Source organism: Panulirus ornatus, chromosome 48 (genome assembly GCF_036320965.1).
Source record: "Panulirus ornatus isolate Po-2019 chromosome 48, ASM3632096v1, whole genome shotgun sequence".
In the NCBI taxonomy this organism is placed as follows: domain Eukaryota; kingdom Metazoa; phylum Arthropoda; class Malacostraca; order Decapoda; family Palinuridae; genus Panulirus; species Panulirus ornatus.
In genome coordinates this window covers 22,902,320-22,923,222 of record NC_092271.1, presented here as the reverse complement: position 1 = coordinate 22,923,222, position 20,903 = coordinate 22,902,320, and the positions used below count along the sequence as shown (strand labels likewise).

At 43.9% G+C, this 20,903-nt stretch overlaps 1 protein-coding gene across 1 annotated transcript in view; it reads left to right on the top strand.

Moving 5' to 3' along the window:
• The first annotated feature begins 11,865 nt into the window (after nt 1–11,865).
• LOC139763827 (carotenoid isomerooxygenase-like) overlaps nt 11,866–20,903 on the top strand; it is a 28,514-nt gene continuing 19,476 nt past the window's right edge. The window contains exon 1 of the mRNA XM_071690143.1: nt 11,866–11,989. Within this exon, the coding sequence (XP_071546244.1) occupies nt 11,988–11,989 (2 nt within the window). The 5' untranslated portion in view covers nt 11,866–11,987. The remainder of the gene's footprint in view (nt 11,990–20,903) is intronic.

The window sequence follows — 20,903 nt, the reverse complement described above, 5'->3', positions numbered from 1 at the left end:
GAAGTTCTTTACTGGTAGAACTGAAGATCACACAATTGATGTGTGATCTTCGATGTATATCAACTGACTGTTATATTTCTCTCTTGTGTCTCCCCTGATGATGTGATCATTACACGAAAGTGCACTTGGGAACTTTTCGTGTTTCATTTTCCCCGTGGACTCATAGGAATACGTACATATATATATACATACACATACGCAGACATTACATACATACACATGTACATATTCAACAGACACTCGCAATGAAGAAAGACCACCAAGCCACAGAGATATGCCGGCGATCATCATCAAAGCAAACACACATACACATGACGTAATGGCAGCACCACATACACATCAAATAAGGACGATCTTTAGGTTCAGACATCCAGGTAAACTCGCCAAGACTTGCGGAGACGATAAGACTCTTTATAGGACGACAAGACTCATTATAGATATCAGACTCTCCACAATCAGCGCGATTACGACAACGAGCGGAAATGACTGGGTTAAATGAGTGGACGCGGGTATGCGCGCCCGCGCGCGCAAGTGTCGAGTGGACGTGGGAATGGGTTCGGACCCCACATTCCTCTAAGTGGACGTGGGAATGGGTTCGGACCCCACACTCCTCTAAGTGGACGTGGGAATGGGTTCGGACCCCACACTCCTCTAAGTGGACGTGGGAATGGGTTCGGACCCCACACTCCTCTAAGTGGACGTGGGAATGGGTTCGGACCCCACACTCCTCTAAGTGGACGTGGGAATGGGTTCGGACCCCCACACTCCTCTAAGTGGACGTGGGAATGGGTTCGGACCCCCACACTCCTCTAAGTGGACGTGGGAATGGGTTCGGACCCCCACACTCCTCTAAAAGCTCGACAGGAAGCGACCGGGTGTAGGAGACAACGCACATTTGAGCAATCTGGGCCACTGGCGGCTGTCGGCATAAGCCAAGCAGGCCGAGGAATGGCATGATCAGTGGCGAGATCCTTCCGTCACTGACGCCCGTCCTCACCTGACCTGGTCAGTGACTCATGGCCTAGCCGCCGCCAGTCGGTCAGTCAGGTGGCTAACTAGCATCTCCCATCCAGCCAAGTCACTCACGGACTATAACATGTGACCCGGGAGAGAGGGATGAATCACCGGGAGGAACCTGAGTTGGTTGGTGAACAGAGCTTGGTCTGGGTTAGGTCGAGCCCTGTGAGTAATATGTAAATAGATGCAGTTCCAAATGACGCACGTGTATTGAGGCAGGAAAGACTAGCGGCGGTCGAGGCATCAACAGAGAGGAAGACCCGGAAGCGATATTGCCTTCAGCCGGTAAGTAAGGGTCGCCCTGATGTATACATACCCTCGCCGCGGGGTCCTCCTCTCTGTTCATGCCATATCGCTGGTCTTTCTTGCTTGATAGACGTGTCTCGTTTGGAAACTGCATTTACTTACTGCCTCCGAGGAGCCGGCTGGATCCTTGTCAAGTTCGTCACGCACCCTGCCTTCAGACTCGCAGTAAAATATTTCCTGACTTAATACTTCTCTGCTACAGTTCGTTACTGATTCTAATCATATTCCCTGTGTGTTTTTTCTTTAAACAAACCTAAGGAGTGAACTGGCTCAGGAAGCCTGCCTAAAGGCACTGTTGTGATGGTGACCTCAAATCATCTACTTGTTCCACGCGATCCTTCTTCATTCGGTATTTCTTCTTTCGGTTCCTTACGGACAAAGCCGCTTCTCCAGACGGTGGTGTGAATTTCTACGGGAGGCGGCGGACCGACGTTAACTTGATGTGTGAGATGCCGTCGTCGTCTTCCATCGTACTGTCTGTGCACAGTGTTTACAACTGGAATTCTCAAGCGGTCTGATACCCGTTAAGTGAGAAGAAGAGGACTCTTGACTTTCCTCAGTATTTGTAAACCTCTCTCTCTCTCTCTCTCTCTCTCTCTCTCTCTCTCTCTCTCTCTCTCTCTCTCTCTCTCACCGCCTCTATTTTGACTGGGTGGTTAGGAAGCTAAGAGAAAGGAGGTTTGGGGGATGGGCGTCAGGGTTACCCCCCCTCCCCTCCCCCATGCCCTCCAGCTCCCAACATTCTTGTCTTTTCCCCCCGCCCTCATCTTACCGCCGACACACGCCTTGGTTCGCCCGTCCACGCGCAACGGCAGACGACACGTTAACCAGCTCTTTATACCAAGGTTGACCTGACGGACTCCCCAACCAAGTCCCTCGGTCACCCAACACCAAGACACTGGCATGAGATGCTCCGAGTCTTTCATTTGCTGGGGTGACTCACCGCGTGTGATCAGTCCTCCTGGGGCGTCACTCCGGTATCACACGCCAGCATGACTCATTATTGAATAGCTAATTAGGTTAACAGATGAATAAGTTATTAGATATCTGGTGTGTGTGTGTGTGTGTGTGTGTGGCTACCTGTTTCTATTGAAAGGGGAGGGAGTTTTACACTCACAAAACCTCCTCTGCTATTATACAACTTTTTTTTTTTAGCTCCTGTACGCTGCCCATATGTACTAAGCATTTCCTCTTTCACGTTATTACATTCATCCACCACTCGCACGGTAAAAACACTTCTTTACCCTTATCTGAACAAGTTTCCTGCTCAGTTTCAAGTGATGTCGTCTGGTTCTTCCACTCCTAGATCTTTCGAAAGAACTGTTCATCGTCTACGTTATCAGTCTGACTCAAATTCAACCTCAGAGTTATTTTTTGATCAAGTCACTCCTCACTCCTCGTCAACGTAGGGCAAAATCTGAGACCCGTAGCTTTTCCCAGTAAACTCAGCTTTCTCAGTCCTGGTACCATCTCTCTGTCCTCCTCTGGACCTTCTCGATCAGCTCTTCGTGGTTCTTCAGGTGAGTCGTCTTGCTTCATACATCGTCACATGATGATATCCAATGACAAGGAATCAAACAGTTCACTTGTAGATAATCCAGAGGTTCACGGCGTGTTTTCTACACTCCTGACCCCTGCAGTACCGTTTTCTTCTCGGACACGAGGGTACGACCACTGACCGCAAAGGCACGACCCGCGCGTACGATGGAGTGACTGACGTAACCTCGAAGGGTCTGGTGAGAGGACAAGGCTATCCTCCTCCCCATAAGGTCGAGCCGTGGTAGTACCCGGGGGTGAAAACATCCGTGCTTTATTAAAGCTTCCAGGAAGTGTGTTTTCGTGGTCGTTAACGAAGGTCGTCGTCGCTGGGAGCCAACTGCTCCCGGGAATGAAAACCTCAAATGCTTACGAAAAAGGGAAAGGGAAAGGAAGGAAAACAAGATCAAGGATGAAGGGAAAGGAAGGAATAAAAACAAGATCAAGGATGAAGGGAAAGGGAAAGGAAGAAAAACAAGATCAAGGATGAAGGGAAAGGAAGGAATAAAAACAAGATCAAGATGAAGGTAATCAGAAAGTCATTCCCTTACCCACAAGTAAAACTCTCATGAAACTCGGACGACTTGCTTATTATATATCCAATTAGATCAGAGAAAATGTTAATCCTGATGGACGAGGAATCTCAATATTGGGGTTAGAAAAATTATATATATATATATATATATATATATATATATATATATATATATATATATATATATATATATATATATATATATATTTTTTTTTTTTTTTTTTTCATACTATTCGCCATTTCCCGCGATAGCGAGGTAGCGTTAAGAACAGAGGACTGGGCCCTTGAGGGAATATCCTCACCTGGGCCCCTTCTCTGTTCCTTCTTTTGGAAAATTAAAAAAAAACGAGAGGGGAGGATTTCCAGCCCCCCGCTCCCTCCCCTTTTAGTCGCCTTCTACGACACGCAGGGAATACGTGGGAAGTATTCTTTCTCCCCTATCCCCAGGGATAATTATATATATATATATATATATATATATATATATATATATATATATATATATATATATATATATATATATATATATATATATACTCTCTTTTTTCGATGAAATATATACGATCGGTCAGATCACCTGCAGGTAACGAGGGCAAATACAGGAACTGACCTCATCTCCTCATTTCTGGTAATACTGAACCTGAGGATTAGGTAAAGAGGTCTGCTATCTCAACCAAGCGCCTCACGTAACGTTATTATGCTCAAGGGTTGTATATTTCTCCTCACGGGAATAATAAGGCTCAGCCAGACCTCCTCCACCAGCACTAATATGGTCAGTGGGAGACCATGATCTTCCCCTTATCAAGGCCCGGCCTTGATGTGGACTTTAGTCCGAGACTTGGAGGCTCCAACCTAAAACACACACACACACACACCCACACACACACACACTAACGTTTGTCGTATAAAACCGCCAAACTGATGGTAGAAAAATAAACACACAAATAAATGAATAACTGAAAATCCTACTAACACATCTCCCGATTATCCTACTAACATATCTCCCGATTATCCTACTAACACATCTCCCGATTATCCTACTAACATATCTCCCGATTATCCTACTAACATATCTCCCGATTATCCTACTAACACATCTCCCGATTATCCTACTAACACATCTCCCGATTATCCTACTAACACATCTCCCGATTATCCTACTAACACATCTCCCGATTATCCTACTAACACATCTCCCGATTATCCTACTAACACATCTCCCGATTATCTTACTAACACATCTCCCGATTATCCTACTAACACATCTCCCGATTATCCTACTAACACATCTCCCGATTATCCTACTAACACATCTCCCGATTATCCTACTAACACATCTCCCGATTATCCTACTAACACATCTCCCGATTATCTTACTAACACATCTCCCGATTATCCTACTAACACATCTCCCGATTATCCTACTAACATATCTCCCGATTCGCACTAATATTGCTCCCGCGATCTAACCCAGCCCACCAATCCCGTCATCAGACGGATTAAATCTGGCCAATCACTGCGTGGTACCAAGACGCCTCGGAGCAACGGTTAAACCTTCTTCCCTGAGAGCAGGGGCGCGCGAAGGCTTCCTCCGGAGACCTACCCCGCGCGCGATCATCCAGCTGCCAATCCCGTCTATCAACTTATCAGCTAATTTGTGATCATATCAATGATAATCCACACTTAACTATTCCAATCACGGTGGAATATGGTGTAAACAGCGAGGGCGTCTACGTGGCCACACGAGCCATGATGTTAGTTGTGTAAGTGTGCTTATGAGAACTGGCCCGACACTACTGCTGCTGCAACCTCTTGCAGGTGGAGTCCGGTAACACCCTTTATATATATATATATATATATATATATATATATATATATATATATATATATATATATATATATATATATTGTCCATGGGGATAGAGGAGAACGAATACTGCCCACGTATTCCCTGCACGTCTTCGTGAAGGGAGGAGTGTGAGGGTCAGGGAGCGCAAGGGTGATTATGTACGGCGGGAAAGCGAGATCCAGGGGCGGCAAAACGCTCGCTGATGATAAAACACCAAGCCTTGCAGGAGCCCGGGACCCGTTATCTAACCACGGCACTTTCTTTCCTTGGTCAGGAGCAGCAGTCTCGTCCTTTGCGTCTCATCCTTTCCATAGACTTGACGAAACATGATTCGAGGTCTGAGAAATGCAACAACCGATTTGCAGTGTGTGTGTGTGTGTGTGTGTGTGTGTGTGTGTGTGTGTGTGTGTGTGTAGCTGAAGAACCTCCCCCCCTTCCCATTTCGTTTTCAAGACATGGCGTTATAACTGGCCTGGACACACGAGGGTGTTCGGGATCCTAACTACCATAGTGACACCCCGCTTACTAAAGCGTTCGATCCGTTCTTCACACTTCAGAATTTCAAATTCTTCGGTTCAGACACACCCAAGAGGGAAGGAGTCCTATTTACGTCCTTGATTAAGTCCACATAAACGTTATTTACGTCCTTAAGTCCACACAAACATTATTGACGTCCTTGATTAAATCCAAACAAACGTTATTTACGTCCTTGATTAAGTCCACACAAACTTTATTTACGTTCCTGGTCAAGTCCACGGTTATGTCCACGACGTAAACGACTCTCGGGCGTTACTTTGCGTCCATCTTTCCTTTAACGTATTTTCCAACCCGACTTAAACGGCACGGGGTGCACAAGCTAAGCCTTACATATCCACCGGTACACTAGGCGTCCAGAGACGAACCAAGAGGACGCCACTCAGAATATCAACGTGTTGAGGACGAACTCCCGTCGCGCTACTGCCAGCCATTTCTAAAGGAACAATCCCTAAACCTTGGAGAGAGAGAGAGAGAGAGAGAGAGAGAGAGAGAGAGAGAGAGAGAGAGAGAGAGAGAGAGAGAGAGAGAGAGAGAGAGAGAGAGAGACGTACCGTATCATTATAATCATATCAATAATGTAATATATATATATTTTTTTTTTTACACATATGACCTCCCCTTCGGATGTCAGCACGATTACCAGGTACCTCTGAACCACAGTATTTAAACTATGGAAGATATTCTTGCCATGTTAATTGTTTTTGTGTGTGTAATTACCTACTTCTAGTGAAAGGGGAGGGAGTTACACACTCGTAAATCTTCTCTGGTGTCACACAACTTTTTCTTAACTCTCTGTACGCTGCCCATATCTACCATTTCCCTATTCAGTATATTACATTCATCCACAACACACACCACGAAAACATGCCTTCGCCATTTTCTAAATAGGTTTTCCTGCTTAATTTGGCGTTATGTCATCTGGTTCTTCTACCCCTTGATCTTCCGAAAGAAGTGTTCGTTGTCTACGTTATCAGTCTGGTTTAAATCTAACCTTAAAGGTTTTTTGATCAAGTCACTCCTCACTCCTCGTCAGTGGAGGGCAAATCTATGGCCCGTAGCTTTTTCCTGTACCTAAGCTGTCTTACTTAAACCTGGTACCATCTCTCTGGACCTTCTCTATTAGCTCTCCGTGCTTCTTCAGGTGCGTCGTCCTGCTTTATATATATCATGAAATGACGATACCCAATGACAAGGAATCAAACACTTCACTTGTAAATATTCCGAGATCACGACGTATTTTCTACCCTTCGTGTCCATTTCCATAGAGAGGATCAAGTGCTGTATACAAACCTTACAATTCATTCATACACATCCTCAGCTTATATAATCTCCTTGAGGAATCGAATGAATTCCTCCAAACCACAAAAAAAGCTTCACAATTATCAACTTGCACACATATACCTCTTAAATATTCTACAACCGCCCCATTTCATTCCCTCAACATGACTATAAATAACTTTATAAACTTTCACCCTTCACGTTTTCAAACTCTGTAGCTTATATATTATACACATTATGTAATGTAAATCAATACGAAAATAAGAAAAAAAAACTTACAGGGTTTAAACTACCTCAGGCCACTGGCGAAATCATGAGCTAGACAGTGACTGATGCATTACCCTGTCGAGTGGAAAATTCTCCACCCTAGAATGGACACAGCTCGCGATGGCCAGCCAAACTGCATCTCGAAACGGAGAAATATTACAGGAACAGTAACAATGTCGAAACAACAACAACAACAACAACAACAACAAACAACAATAATAATGATAATAATAATAAGTAATCACTAAAAAAAAATCTGAAACAAATTATATCTTAACAGTGAATGATCATTACAACAATAAAAAAAAAATCATAACATTCAACCACAGGAAAAAAAAAAATTAGAAGGCAACTAAAATTTAAAACACCAACGTATGAAGGAAGGTACTGCTGATGGAAGGTGCTAGACGTGTTAGCAAAACGGCGCCATTCGTCGCCGACCTTCAGCTTTTCTTCACATAGCTGCGTCCTTAATCCTTCGGAAAGGGCGAGTGGTCGTGCTTCGCTTACGTCCTAGGCAGCTCCGCAGGGGCACCACCAAGCGGTTCGTGTCAGGTTTAAGCACGGTTTTCCGCCATGGGTAAAAGTGGCGGTGCCCCCAATACGACATGTATATGTTGCCGTCACCAAGGGACGGAGCGGAAGAACAGGGGCGGGACTCGACCGTCTTTTTTTTTTTTTTTTCGATTCTACCGCAGGCCTCCGGAGCGACTTTGAAACAGCTCATCCGCGCCTAACTTCCTTCAAGCGAAGGTCGCTGTTTTCTTCAGAAAATGTCAAAACATATGAACTGAGTAAACTTAAATAATAAATTCAATATTCAGTTAACACATCTATAATCGAACGAATCAATGATACGTTCAGTACAATCGGTCTCCACTTGACTAAGGAGTGGGCTCTAGCTAAATTGGTTTCACGGTGAGACACAAGTCTGATGCGAATGTTCCCAACAACTAATTTCTGGGATAACTTTCGACACTTCTTGTAATGCTGTTCAACACGACATTCGTGAAAGAAAAGAGTATATATTAGACTTGCAAATTCTAATGATCGTCGCATTACTTTTTGACAGGTTAAGAAGGGTTGATATCGGGAACACACGTGTCATTAACCCTTCGAGGAAAGGTTCTCACTTTGTTTCTTCTCCTGTTCCTGATTTCAGAAAGTAATAATACAAGAGGGAGGCTCTTTCTGCACCCTAGCCTCAGCACCTTCCCTACTACGGTCTCTCAGAGTCGCCTTCCAGGACAAGCAGAAGCTACGTAGGTAGGCTATCCTCAAGAACAAGATTTTGTAATCAAGCGATTTTCTTTTTCTTTTTTTCTAAATCTGCCAAAGTTTTCGAATGTTCAGTAAGACAGACCCAGCTCACCAGCTGATACGATGGAGTGGGTGAAACCAGAGGCAGGAAGAGGAGCAGGTACAACAGGGGTGAAGGGGATGAACGGCATCAAGACCCGACCTTCCGGGGCGAGAGTGCGTGAGTGGCCAACTGTAGTGGGCTGGAAGGGTAAGTACCATCCGAAGAGCAAATACAGTCCAGTTGGGTTCATGTGGCTGGCTGTGGAGGGGTGAGATGAGGGGGGGGATGGAAGCCTGTTTGGAAGGAGAGGTGAAGGGAGATGACGGGATGTGGCGCTGAAGAAGAGGAAGAGAAGGAAGGATACAGATGACTGAAGGAAGTGTGGAGAGGAGGAGTGAGGAGAGCTGAAGAAGGAGGAAGAGGATCTCGAGGCCAAGCCTGGAGAGAATGACCTCTCGGCAGGTGTTCATCATTCAGGGAGGCAGACTGAAGGACTGAAGGAAGGATAAATTCTATGAACCTCACCAACTTGGGGATACGTAAAGACACTTACTTACGTTGGGTGAGTTGGCACGATAGTGAACAGGTGGACGAACGGGGGGGGTGAAACAATAGTGGGACGACTGCGGACGAACCAGAGCACAACCAGTGACCCGCTAAGGATCTTCACAACTTGTACTGCTTCGTGGATCCCTCGATGCGACACCCAGCGGAACACCTGGACTGATAATGTTCCCGTAACAAGGTCTACCAAAGTCGCAAACCGAGCGGCCAGACATCGTGCTAAAATGCAACTGACGCCTGGAATGGTAGATGTGGAAGGTTTCTGAACACCTCAGGAAACGGTTCTGAAACCAGTACTGGGATGTTGACAGCAAGGCAACGAAGCTCGACACCAGTGAATTTCTAAAAGACATAGCTATAAAGAGTTCGACTCTAAAATCATTCCACACACGCATATATATATATATATATATATATATATATATATATATATATATATATATATATATATATATATATATACATAACCCCAGAATGAAACAGTTTAACCCAGCAATTCTTTTATTCTAAAATTCACATAATTACATGCTATAAATAACAAGTTGCCTTAATCATCAGAGAGCAATACTTAGTCTGTGGTCTGCTCATTTCAAAGCCGTGACTATTATAAAGATCTCTGAACATGCCGTCATCTTCTGCTTTATCTATAAGAACATGATGTATTAGACACAAGTGGTCTATGCAAAGTTTTCAAAATCCGACAGCAGCCGATTCACCCAGTTGGAACTGCCATTGACACCAGTGTTATGTGAGATTTTCTCTAAAACTATACGTAATCAAGTTTCTGAACCCTTATTCAAAATGGACCAAGTTGAGGATGAACCTCTGTGTTTACATAAACTCATGTTTATTTCCGAGGTGCGACGTGTTTTATCATTTCTTGACGATTCTGTTGTGAAGTATCCGAGATATTTGATGGGCTAGTTATCTACTATAGCAGTCAACTCCACCCTAAAACGTACAACCATTCTTTTTTGGCAAGATACCTCCACATCATCTTTTACTAAACAATTTTGAAAGTCCTGTTTAAGGAAGTGGCGAGATAATGACGTATAAGCACTTTGTTGGCAAGCTAAGTATCCTCATGGGACAACCTATGGATTTTAACGATTAACGTCACAGTTAAGCAAGAAACCAATTTAAGACACTGCTGCGTGGGTGCAAGATTGAATAAAAAGAGTTCACACTAGCTTGAAATCATAGAGTACGTTACCTTTGTATGCGTGGGAAAACGAAATGAAGGGATGACTAAGTTAGTATTGTTCAACGCCACTCACCGGGCAGACAGGATCGAGATTTACTTCTAAATAAATTCGCACTCACCGAAATGCACCGAAGAAAACAATTTACATTTGCAAACCGATTAACAAATTCACCTGTGGTAGATTATAATCCTACATAAACAGCGGAATGTTCTCTGTTTCCTGGAACATCCGTTCACAGAAAAAAAAAAAATAAAAATAAGAATGGAATTCTCCTCTCCTATATCACATTATCAGTCCGTCGCTGAAGAACAATATTGGAAAACTTTCGAATGGCGATATCTTCCTTGCACGAAGGGAGTCTGTGGGGTTGGTGGCTGTGGGATGTTCAACTTTGAGAAGAATTGGGGTGAGGTACTGTGTGGGATGTGACGAGTCCGAAGAGACTGTGTGTGGGAAAGATGGGATAGTGGTGAGGTGGTGAAAGATTCCCAAAGCCTCGAAGCAGAAGGGGGATTCTTTAGGTAAGGATAGGCGGGTTAAGAACAGAGGGTTTTCCAGGGTGTAGAGAGCGCTGTGTCGGATCCGGAGAAGGTGAATACGATAACAAGAAAGGTCTTTGGATGGAGCCAATCGGGTGTTCAAAAAATCTGGGGTAAGTTTTCTGGGATGAGGAAAGGTCATTTAGGCGAGGAAAGGTCATTCGGGGTGGGGAGAAGTCACCGGGGTGAGTAGAGGTCATCTGGGGGGTGAAGGGAGGTCATCTGGAGTGAGAGGTAGTTTGAAATGAATAGAAAGTCATCTGGGTTAAAGGCAGGACGTCCAGAGGGAGCAATGCCCGTATTAAGAAGGAATCAATTGGAGTGAAGAGTGACAGTCTGCAGACATGGAAAGGTAGTCTACGGTGAGAGGGGCTCAACTTGGGTGAGGATAGGCTAAGCAGGTCGTCAACAGCTATGAGATGCCGTTTGTCTTGGACTATGAGAAAGTAGATTAGACGAGAGAGAGAGAGAGAGAGAGAGAGAGAGAGAGAGAGAGAGAGAGAGAGAGAGAGAGAGAGAGAGAGAGAGAGAGCGGTGAAGGCTATCATAATGCATGTTCCTTTGTCTCAAACGTCAATCTCTATTTTTTTTTCACTTTTAGAACTATGAATCTTACCACCAAGAGACTATAAGTTTTAAAAAAAATATTTCGAGCTCATATTCGCCGTCAGGAGTTTGATATTTCATAAATCACAAGATCAAAGTGCATGACTTTACCATATGTTAATATCTGACTTCACTGAATTAGGATTCGCTTCGTCCCCGATGGAGACGTTTAACATGTCTTTTAAAGCATCATATGCCCATGCATACAAATTTCGTATTATAAACACCAACACATCATTAAGCCTTCAGGAGTAAACAAAGTTATCGTACAGGAGGTGGTGGTCGTCGTCGCACTCTCCGCTGCCAGACCTACGTCACCAGCACAACCGATCCTATATAGTGAGGTTTTGGCTGTCACGAGAACAGTTTTCGTTCACGAGTCGAAGGAAGAGGATAAGCAAGTGGATTTACAAGGACTCGCGTAGTCAAGAGACACGTACCAATAATGTAAGTGTGCTACCCTGGTTTGACCAGTTCTATGGCAGGGTTTTTAAGAGCTTGACTCCATTCATCCCCTTAGATCAGCGCGTATTAGGCTCTCGTACTCGAGTTTCTATATACCTTTATTTAACTGATTCAGATAGTCTGTTAACGGCGTACTGTAACTATACGAGGTGTGCAATGTATCAACCACATGCACATGATGTGTCAAGGGAGAACGAAGACTTAACGAACACAACGGGTAATAGCGATATTAGGACTCTGCAGTGTTGCTTCGCGACAACACCCCCGAGATATCATGTCAGTACAAGGGAGACAGACTTGCAGGGCCAGTAGCCCGACCATGTGATGCACCCAGCTGGGTTTCTCTATTGATTTTCCTCACACCTACCACGTTGCTTGGATCCCCCGACACTTGTTGACAATATTCTGTCAAGTCACTTGAGACGTTTACGAACAAGTGACGGGTTGGTGCATGATCACCAGACAAACGGTTCTGTTAGGTATTTAAATCTCACAAATGACAGCAAGACCGCTTATTTGCTGGCCCATCATCACTTATTATGCGCTTAGCTTCTGTAATGAAACTTTTTTTTTCCTTCCTGGATATTTTGGTGTTCATGCCTACACGCAACATGCTCATTACTTCATTAATATGAACCGACTGATTAATTGTAAAAGACAAAGAGTACTTACATACAGGTCCCTACGACGAGATTTTGCAATGATGGAATGGCTAGCGAGCGAGTAAGCGCTCTCTCCACATCTGGGACTGGTTTCAATCACAAAAATGTTCCTGTAGTTTGTTCCTTATTTCTGTTTGTAGACAATATTCAGCTGTTTGCGCTGTCTACCAGGGCATTCGTATATTTTTGGTTGGATATATTTTGGGTATTTTTCAAGTTATTCTTTACGAGGTTAATAACGACGTATGTTTCTTGCTTGAGAGGCCATGAAGTTTAATTTTCGTCCACACAATTTGATGCCTGACACTTTTATGGTTACATCGTTTCCATTTTTAAGCAGCCACATTAAACCTTCCCATCTATTACGTCTTTCTTTATCTAGTACCCAAAACTGCACGAGCAGAAATATGCCCTGTATACCAGGCTCTTAATTGCTATAGGATGTGGGAGGGACGAAAGGAAGAGAATTCCACTGCTTCGCTGCCTGAGGAAAGAAGGTATAACGGGTGATCCTGGTGTGGCTGGTCTATACACAGAATATAATGGAAGCGGTTAGTTGAGGCGCGTGCGACGGGTTCCGAAGCCTACCTGGCAGGAACGCACGCCAAACTCATGAGTGCAATGACCGAAATAATATCTGTTGCACATGGTGAGGGCAGCAACACGGACGCAGAGGGGTGTGGTTGAAAGAGCCAACCCAGATATGCAAGAAGTACCCCACACTAGGGCGAATCAAACACCTCTAGATATGGAACAGCTGCTTACACGAAAATAATTACGGCACCTGCATAAGGCTCCCAGCTTTTTGGGAGCAGGTTTTGTGATGTTGATTATGTGGCACTTCCAGAAGAGATTGATTATGGTTATGCTAACATGTCTGCATGTTTTATCCACCTGCGTCCATTACATGTAACCTTAAATAGCATTGTCCTGGATCACTTCTATGTCTTTGCTCTAATTGTAACTAGTCCGTCCTGGAGAAGCATCCACAAAAAAAAAAAAAAAGTGGTTCAATAAGTTTAGTACATTGATCCTTCTTAATATGAACTTGTTGAGGCGTCTGTAAGCATGATGATACACAGATGCGGTCAGAGGAAAGCCCTTCATACCTAAGGGGTCGTAAGGTCGTGCTCAAGAGGATTGATGTAGCGGGTTGTCATGTGGAATTCAGGAGTGTAGGGCAAAGACCCCTCGCGTGCTGTGTACTTCTGGTCCAAGTGTACCCGGCTGGCTGCTTTAGCCAGTCAAATCAGTCAGGTTTGCCTTTTACAGCAGCTGAAAGTTTCCATTTTACCCGGGAAAACTTCAAGTATGGGGTATTCTATACTTCGGCAAAATGCGAATTTGTGGTTAATTTATAAGGTTTCATGTGCTACATAACGCTTTGTTTATGTGGTGCTTCTAAGAACGGTATAAAACGGACGGATAAAGGAGAGGTAAATTCCTCCCATAGACATATACATTCAAGTGATAGATATGAAGTGTTACTGATGAAGTGCTCTGTATTTCAGTGGGAAAAGTAAACCGTGAGGTTTTCTATGAACGTACGAAAAGCAGATTATGTTTGGGAACGTTCACTTATCTAACTATTATCTAATGTAAAAAAATGAGTTCATTACTTGAAGTAGGAGATGGCGACTTGTTAAAGGTCAACAGAATTAATCTTTGTTCTCGTTGTTAAGGAAATAATAACCGGCAACCGATAATACAACAGACGTACATGTACTTGTTTTTATAGCCTCCTGAAACTGGTTTTTTTTTTTTTTCGCGACAGTGTGAGTTCTGAGAACTTACACTTAACTAATCACAATCAAGGACATTATTATAGATGTTTGATAGTGGTGCTGTTCAACTTTTGAGTGTGTCTTACGGGTTATGAACTTTATATCCAGTGTTAGGGATTTGATATGTACTTAAACAATACAAAGTTACAATTATTACGTCCATCATACAATAGGACTTTTGGCCTCAGGGCACCTCGGATCAAGTTCCATTAATAGTGCCCGCCAACTTTAGGTTTTTTTTTAAGACATTCTCGGAATGCGAATCGGACGAAATTCCACTGACCCTCATGTACAAGTGCGCATCTGGCGAGCTTCGCTCAGGGTACACCTAAGTTTCCATGTGTATCGATGGAACAACTTCCGTCAAGTTGATCAGCCTCTCATTTGAGCGCAAAATCTGCATGAGCTAGGCTTCAATTTCTGACGCCCTAATCAAGGCCAGCTCATTTTATTGACCGAATCCTAAAGGTGGATGAACAGCTAGGCCGACTGTGGACAGACTGCAGCAACCAGGATTCGAAATTATCTGCGCAGTACCTTTCTGAAACTTTAAGCAGATGGAAATAATATAGACGTAACTCCATGGGTTCGGAGGGAAAAACTAATACATAATGATTATTTCGTTGTCACAGAATAAACTGTAATAAAGTAGAGAGAGAGAGAGAGAGAGAGAGAGAGAGAGAGAGAGAGAGAGAGAGGAGAGAAGAGAGAGAGAGAGAGAGAAGGGCGATGCTAGACTGAAAAATTACATCAGGGTCGCAACATAAATACGTACAACAATACCCTTTCTTCGCGAGATCAATCAACCAACCCCTTAAGAGCAATGGGTATGATGCTTGAGCGCAGCGATACGACTCTTTTAAAGGTCAGGTTAGGTCAGGTCACAAAGGCCTAGCCATCGTAACCAAACGTCGTTCTGTCCTGTTCGAGGAAGGGTTAGGCATGATCACTCATTTTTAAAGACTGTTCTGAGACCTTGCTGGTCAAAATCCATGGGGGGGGGGGGGGGTGATATTTTGTTGTTGTCGAAAGGTAACGAGGGAGCTTTCACGTCAAGATATTATCACAACCAAACCTACGTCGTTGGCGGAAACGCGTCGCGTGACCTTGACTTTTCGAGTGTGCGCTTCCCAGCAAGAGAATACTAGACGGTGTTTCCAAGCGGATACCTCCGGGAGCTCTCGTCGTCACCTACGTTCCGGAGCCTGGTGACTCAAGACTCGCTTTGTGAAGCTTGGACGTAGCTAGCTAGCTAGGTCCACCCTCCTTCTTTCAAGTTGGTGAAGAGCTGATTATCAATGTTCTTTTATCTAGGAGTGCCTTTTCGTTCAGATTAATTCTAATGTAAGCGCGCAGTATCAGAAAGGAACTGAATACAACGTTCACAGAATTAAAGATGCGATTCCCTTGTATACAGAATAGTCCTTCCGGTGCCTACAACGAGAACTTGCCAAAAGATAGGGCGAGCGCGTTGTGCTCACCAGAGAGACAAAATGGAGAAAGTCACCGATGGATTTACAACATATACCATTATTCTTATCTGACGCAATTATCCCTACGCCCGTGTAGTAAGAAAACTATTCTTATTTACTAACCCCTCATGGGTTCGAATCCTGGGAGCGGCAGTCGGCCCACACCCAATCTAGGTGATCATCCTCCTATTGGGGCTGGCCGATAAATGGGAAGCAAGCCTAGGATGAGGTGTGTGTGTGTGTGTGTGTGTGTGTGTGTGTGTGTGTGTGTGTGTGTGTGTGTGTGTGTACACAAGCAAAGACTGCATAGACACAAGGTTAAGAGACGGGGCAATAATTGTGTAGAACTCTCTCCCCGTAACTGACAAACACACATACACACGTGTGGCCCCAGGAGTGTTTAAGTCCCTTCCCTACACGATACAAACACAGTCATTAAAGATGCCTAATAACACAGTCACGAGCGAACAAAATGACAAGCTCAGGCTCGACTTGTTTCAAGCAAGAATTGCGGTCAGGGAAACAACATTCACTCCGCTTTGGTCATCCGCAAATTCTTGGAATGGGTGAGATCGCCTTTGATGCCGGTTGAAATGAAAGTGGACACTGCAGGCCACCAATGAGGCAACCAGTTCTGGATTGGTGTCACAAAGCTGAGCTAGTGCCCCCTCTTGAGTCGACACGAACCCCCGCTGATCCTCCCACACCGCCTCTGTCATGTAATAGTTACACAGTGGAGGTGTGGCACGAGAAGGAAACAATACACACACACCACATGGAATCAAACGAAACCTGATGTCCTCAAGATGAAGGGTGAGTAAGACCTGGCGAATACGATACTACGACGTTTTAGAGACGAGGATACAACCCTCTGTTATTAACTGTGCGACCCACCCTGGTACGACGGTTTTGGTCTCTTTAACGTTACCGTTTTAAAGGTCAGATTTTAGAGACCGGGGCCATCACGTCCAAGGGTGAGTCACGTACCGTCGTGCTCAAGGGTTATGAACGCGGTATATCACTAAAATTCTTCACTCTAGGCAGCGGCGTTTTTACCACGTACTCAAATAACAATGGCCGTCGACCTAATCCTTAAGAGTTTCGTTCAAACGCGTCTCCACTACGCGTACGGGTTACGTCCAAGGAAGTCTTCACCACACCCGTTTTCACCACAACCTCGTCCTTCGAAGCCTCATCCTCACAACACCCTCGACATCACATAAGCCTATCCAACAACGTACGACTCGAAAAGGTAAACTAAACATTATAGTCTTCAGACCAAGTATCATTTAGAGCAAGTTGTAATTCTTACTTACGCGTCAAAATGCCTAGATGATATACTCTTGAGAACGACGTTACAACCCTAAGGGTATGATGATGCCCTTACCCTTTCATGATGCCCTTGGCCTTTGATATGACTCGGAAGTTTCAGATGAAACGTGTCGCCCATCATACCCCAGTGTCGTATTATCGTGCTTCAGATGCCTTGCTCAAGGGATTGGAATTAAGCAAATCACAAGTGATTTAACCTATGACAACTTTACAGTGACGTCTGGTGACATCTCTGTCGACTTATGTATATGTTTTCGCTTTTGTTTCAGTATATGTAGTGTCACATACCTACAGTATTCCCCGTAAACAAGAAACAGATTGACTCGTGAAAATTAAGAGGATTGAGTAAGAGTATGGAATACTCACCTGATCATATCTCTCTGTGGAACTCTGCGTAATCTCTAACAAATATTCTCCGTTAGAGTATTATGATGTAGTTTAAAAGGTAAACATGTGTGTGTGATAAAGGCCACGTCATATTCGGCTGCAGATAGTGTGTGTCTGCGTGGTTCATCGACACCCAACTATTGACAGACTTTATACAAATACGATCATCAGGAGTGAGGGTGTGGTCTGTAACCTGAGCAGTGACTGTCAGTCGAGTAGTGAGGCCTTCCGCGAGGGGGGGTGTATGAGTAGAGCGGCTCGCGTTGCCGAGTCGCTGTGGTTTTGGCGGGCCGGACGAGAAGGCCTCGGGGTCTGTAATAAGGATAGAGGAGGAGGACTTACGAGAGCTGTCGCACAGAGGGATGTAGGGGAGTGCGGGGCCTGAGGAATATACGGGTGGTGGTGGAGGTTATGGTTTGGCTGTCGTACGGGTGGCTTGAGGTTGTCACTAGGCGTGCAGGCGTTTTTACCCGAGATGTGGCTGGAGCGGGGAGGAGGGATAAACAAAGGAAAACTAGTAGTAGGGTAGTATGGAAGTGAGGCGGCAAGAAGTAGGATAATGTGAAAATAAAGTAGGGGGGAACTGTTGTACTGGAGGTCTAGCGAGCAGTGTAAGTCTCTAGAGAGTAGTGTAGAAGGTTGTGGCTAGTGTTGTGGACAGTGTGAAGGAGGAAGTGGCAAACATTTGGGGCTTCATGAGTAGCAGGGTGTGTCGGATGGTAGGGAGGAGGATTATATAACGTTCAAGCGCTGCAGGGATTGTACGGCAGGGTGATGTATGCACTGGGGGAAGAGTGTGGTCACAGGGTAGTATAATCTTGTGGAAGACAGGGAAGATGGCGTTTCAGTTTCTTTGAGCAGCTAAAGAATTGTGCGTAGTTTACCTACACAGGAGAAAATGTATGTCTACATGTGTTTGCTTCTCGGACACTGGTAAAGCTATCATAAACAAAGCCTATCCGTGAATTTAATTTGTAGGATCACCTTTAGAGGTGATGGTTACATCATCATAGTTCTTATATACACACATACGCACACACATATACATCACCACTCGACATTCTTATGTTGTGTCTGAACAAAAGTAGGATTTTAATTTTGTGCTTATGGCGGCGATGGAAGGTGGGTAGTCAAGGGATAAGCAGCTCATTACTCATGAGTCACTGGTGACCAGAAGGCATGTGACGATGACACCCAAGTGTTTTAGTCATCGCTTGCTGGTCTCCAAGCTTCTGGATCCACAAATTTGTATTACGCATGGTAAAAGACCATTGTGACTATTTTCCGTGTAATGTGTTCACGATTTACGATCGTTTACCGCAAGATCTGGATGTTGCGCAGTGTGACGGATTATAAACTGGTTCCTTCACATCCAAGCACGAGATAATGCGGAGGTATGTCCAATGCTGCGTTGGTCCAGATTTTGACGAGTCAATCAGTTAACGTAATGCTTATCGCTCGCAACTTCTCATGAAATGTGACTGAACTTGATTACATAACTTCCAAGGCCATGTCTTGGTTACCAGATTAATCACATATGTACCTCAATAACGCACGTTTCAGACTCAAAAAAAAAAAAGAGCACTTGTATGATGGAAATGATCTTTACAGGAGTTTGAATGGTACGATACACGAGTTTGAATGGTACGATACCCATAGAATAACCAGTAGCTGTTCGTCCATCTCCCTTAGAGACAGGGAGGGAGAAAGAGGCACTTGGAAGGCAAAAGATATGTTGCACTTCAACCTTGAATATCACTTGAGAATGATGTACTACACTAGAGATAGTTTAATTATTCATCCTCATTTTGGCTGATGAATACTGAAATTATTGTTGTTAGAGGGAGAAATGTAAATAATGCTTTTAGTTTCCGTATCCCGGAATCCAAGGCAATTTTAACCAAATTTTTTCAAAGGAATCTCACTGTACCCATGCTTATCTTATGGCTAACGCGGCAACTGTGTCGTGTTGCCAGAGAGCATTGCAAGTTTAATACAGTTATTTACCACAAAAAAGTTATCGTGATCTCCCCGTATCTAAGTAATGTCTTAGTTATGGCTGCTCTCAGTAAATACAATAATTTTCATTCTACATGAAGTGAAGCACAAAACTTAAAAAGAGTTTTTCCATACAAATTACTCAGGCTATAATTTTTTCTTTTCAAGGCAAGGGATACATTGAAGTCTTGTAAATTCTATAAGAACCAGACTCAAAAGTGGCTCTAGAGGATCTAGAAGAGTTCATCCGAACGAAATGATATACAAGATTATAGATAGCTTCTGTCCCAATCTGAAGGAGCGGCTACACGCTGCTACATTCGGTGTTACTAATGCGTTCTTTTTTGTTTGGCTCTGAAGTATGAGATTTACGGAAATGTGCATCTTAAGAGAAAATCAAGAAATCATTACTACATTCCGTTGATGATTCACCAGCTAACGTTGCAAGTAATGGGGGAGGGAGGTTACATTTCAAGTCACTCGGCCATGAAGTAGGTCATTATGATTTTGTTGTCGCACTTTCCAAGATAAATTACCCGATCATATAGTAATATAGCATGACTGAAGTATCATAAGAATATATATATATATATATATATATATATATATATATATATATATATATATATATATATATGCCAACTGCTCGTCATAGCACCGGGAGAGCAAGACCTACAATCTCTGATATACAGGGAATGACAACAGTAACACTAAGTCTTAATGTGTCTAACATGCTGTCGGAATCTGCCTTCATGATAAGCAGCTGCTGATAACCACAGATCCAATATTATACACAAGCAAGCTATCAATTGAAGTACTTGAAATGCTCAGGTTTTATAAGTATTTTATATTTATTTATCATACTTTGTCGCTGTCTCCCTCGTTAGCGAGGTAGCGCAAGGAAACAGACGAAAGAATGGCACAACCCACCCACATACACATGTATATACATACACGTCCACACACGCAAATATACATACCTATACATCTCAATGTACACACATATATATATACACACACAGACATATACATATATACCCATGTACATAATTCATACTGTCTGCCTTTATTTATTCCCATCGCCACCCCGCCACACATGGAATAACAACCCCCTCCCCCCTCATGTGGGCGAGGTAGCGCTAGGAAAAGACAACAAAGGCCCCATTCGTTCACACTCAGTCTCTAGCTGTCATATAATAATGCACCGAAACCACAGCTCCCTTTCCACATCCAGGCCCCACAGAACTTTCCATCTTTTTAT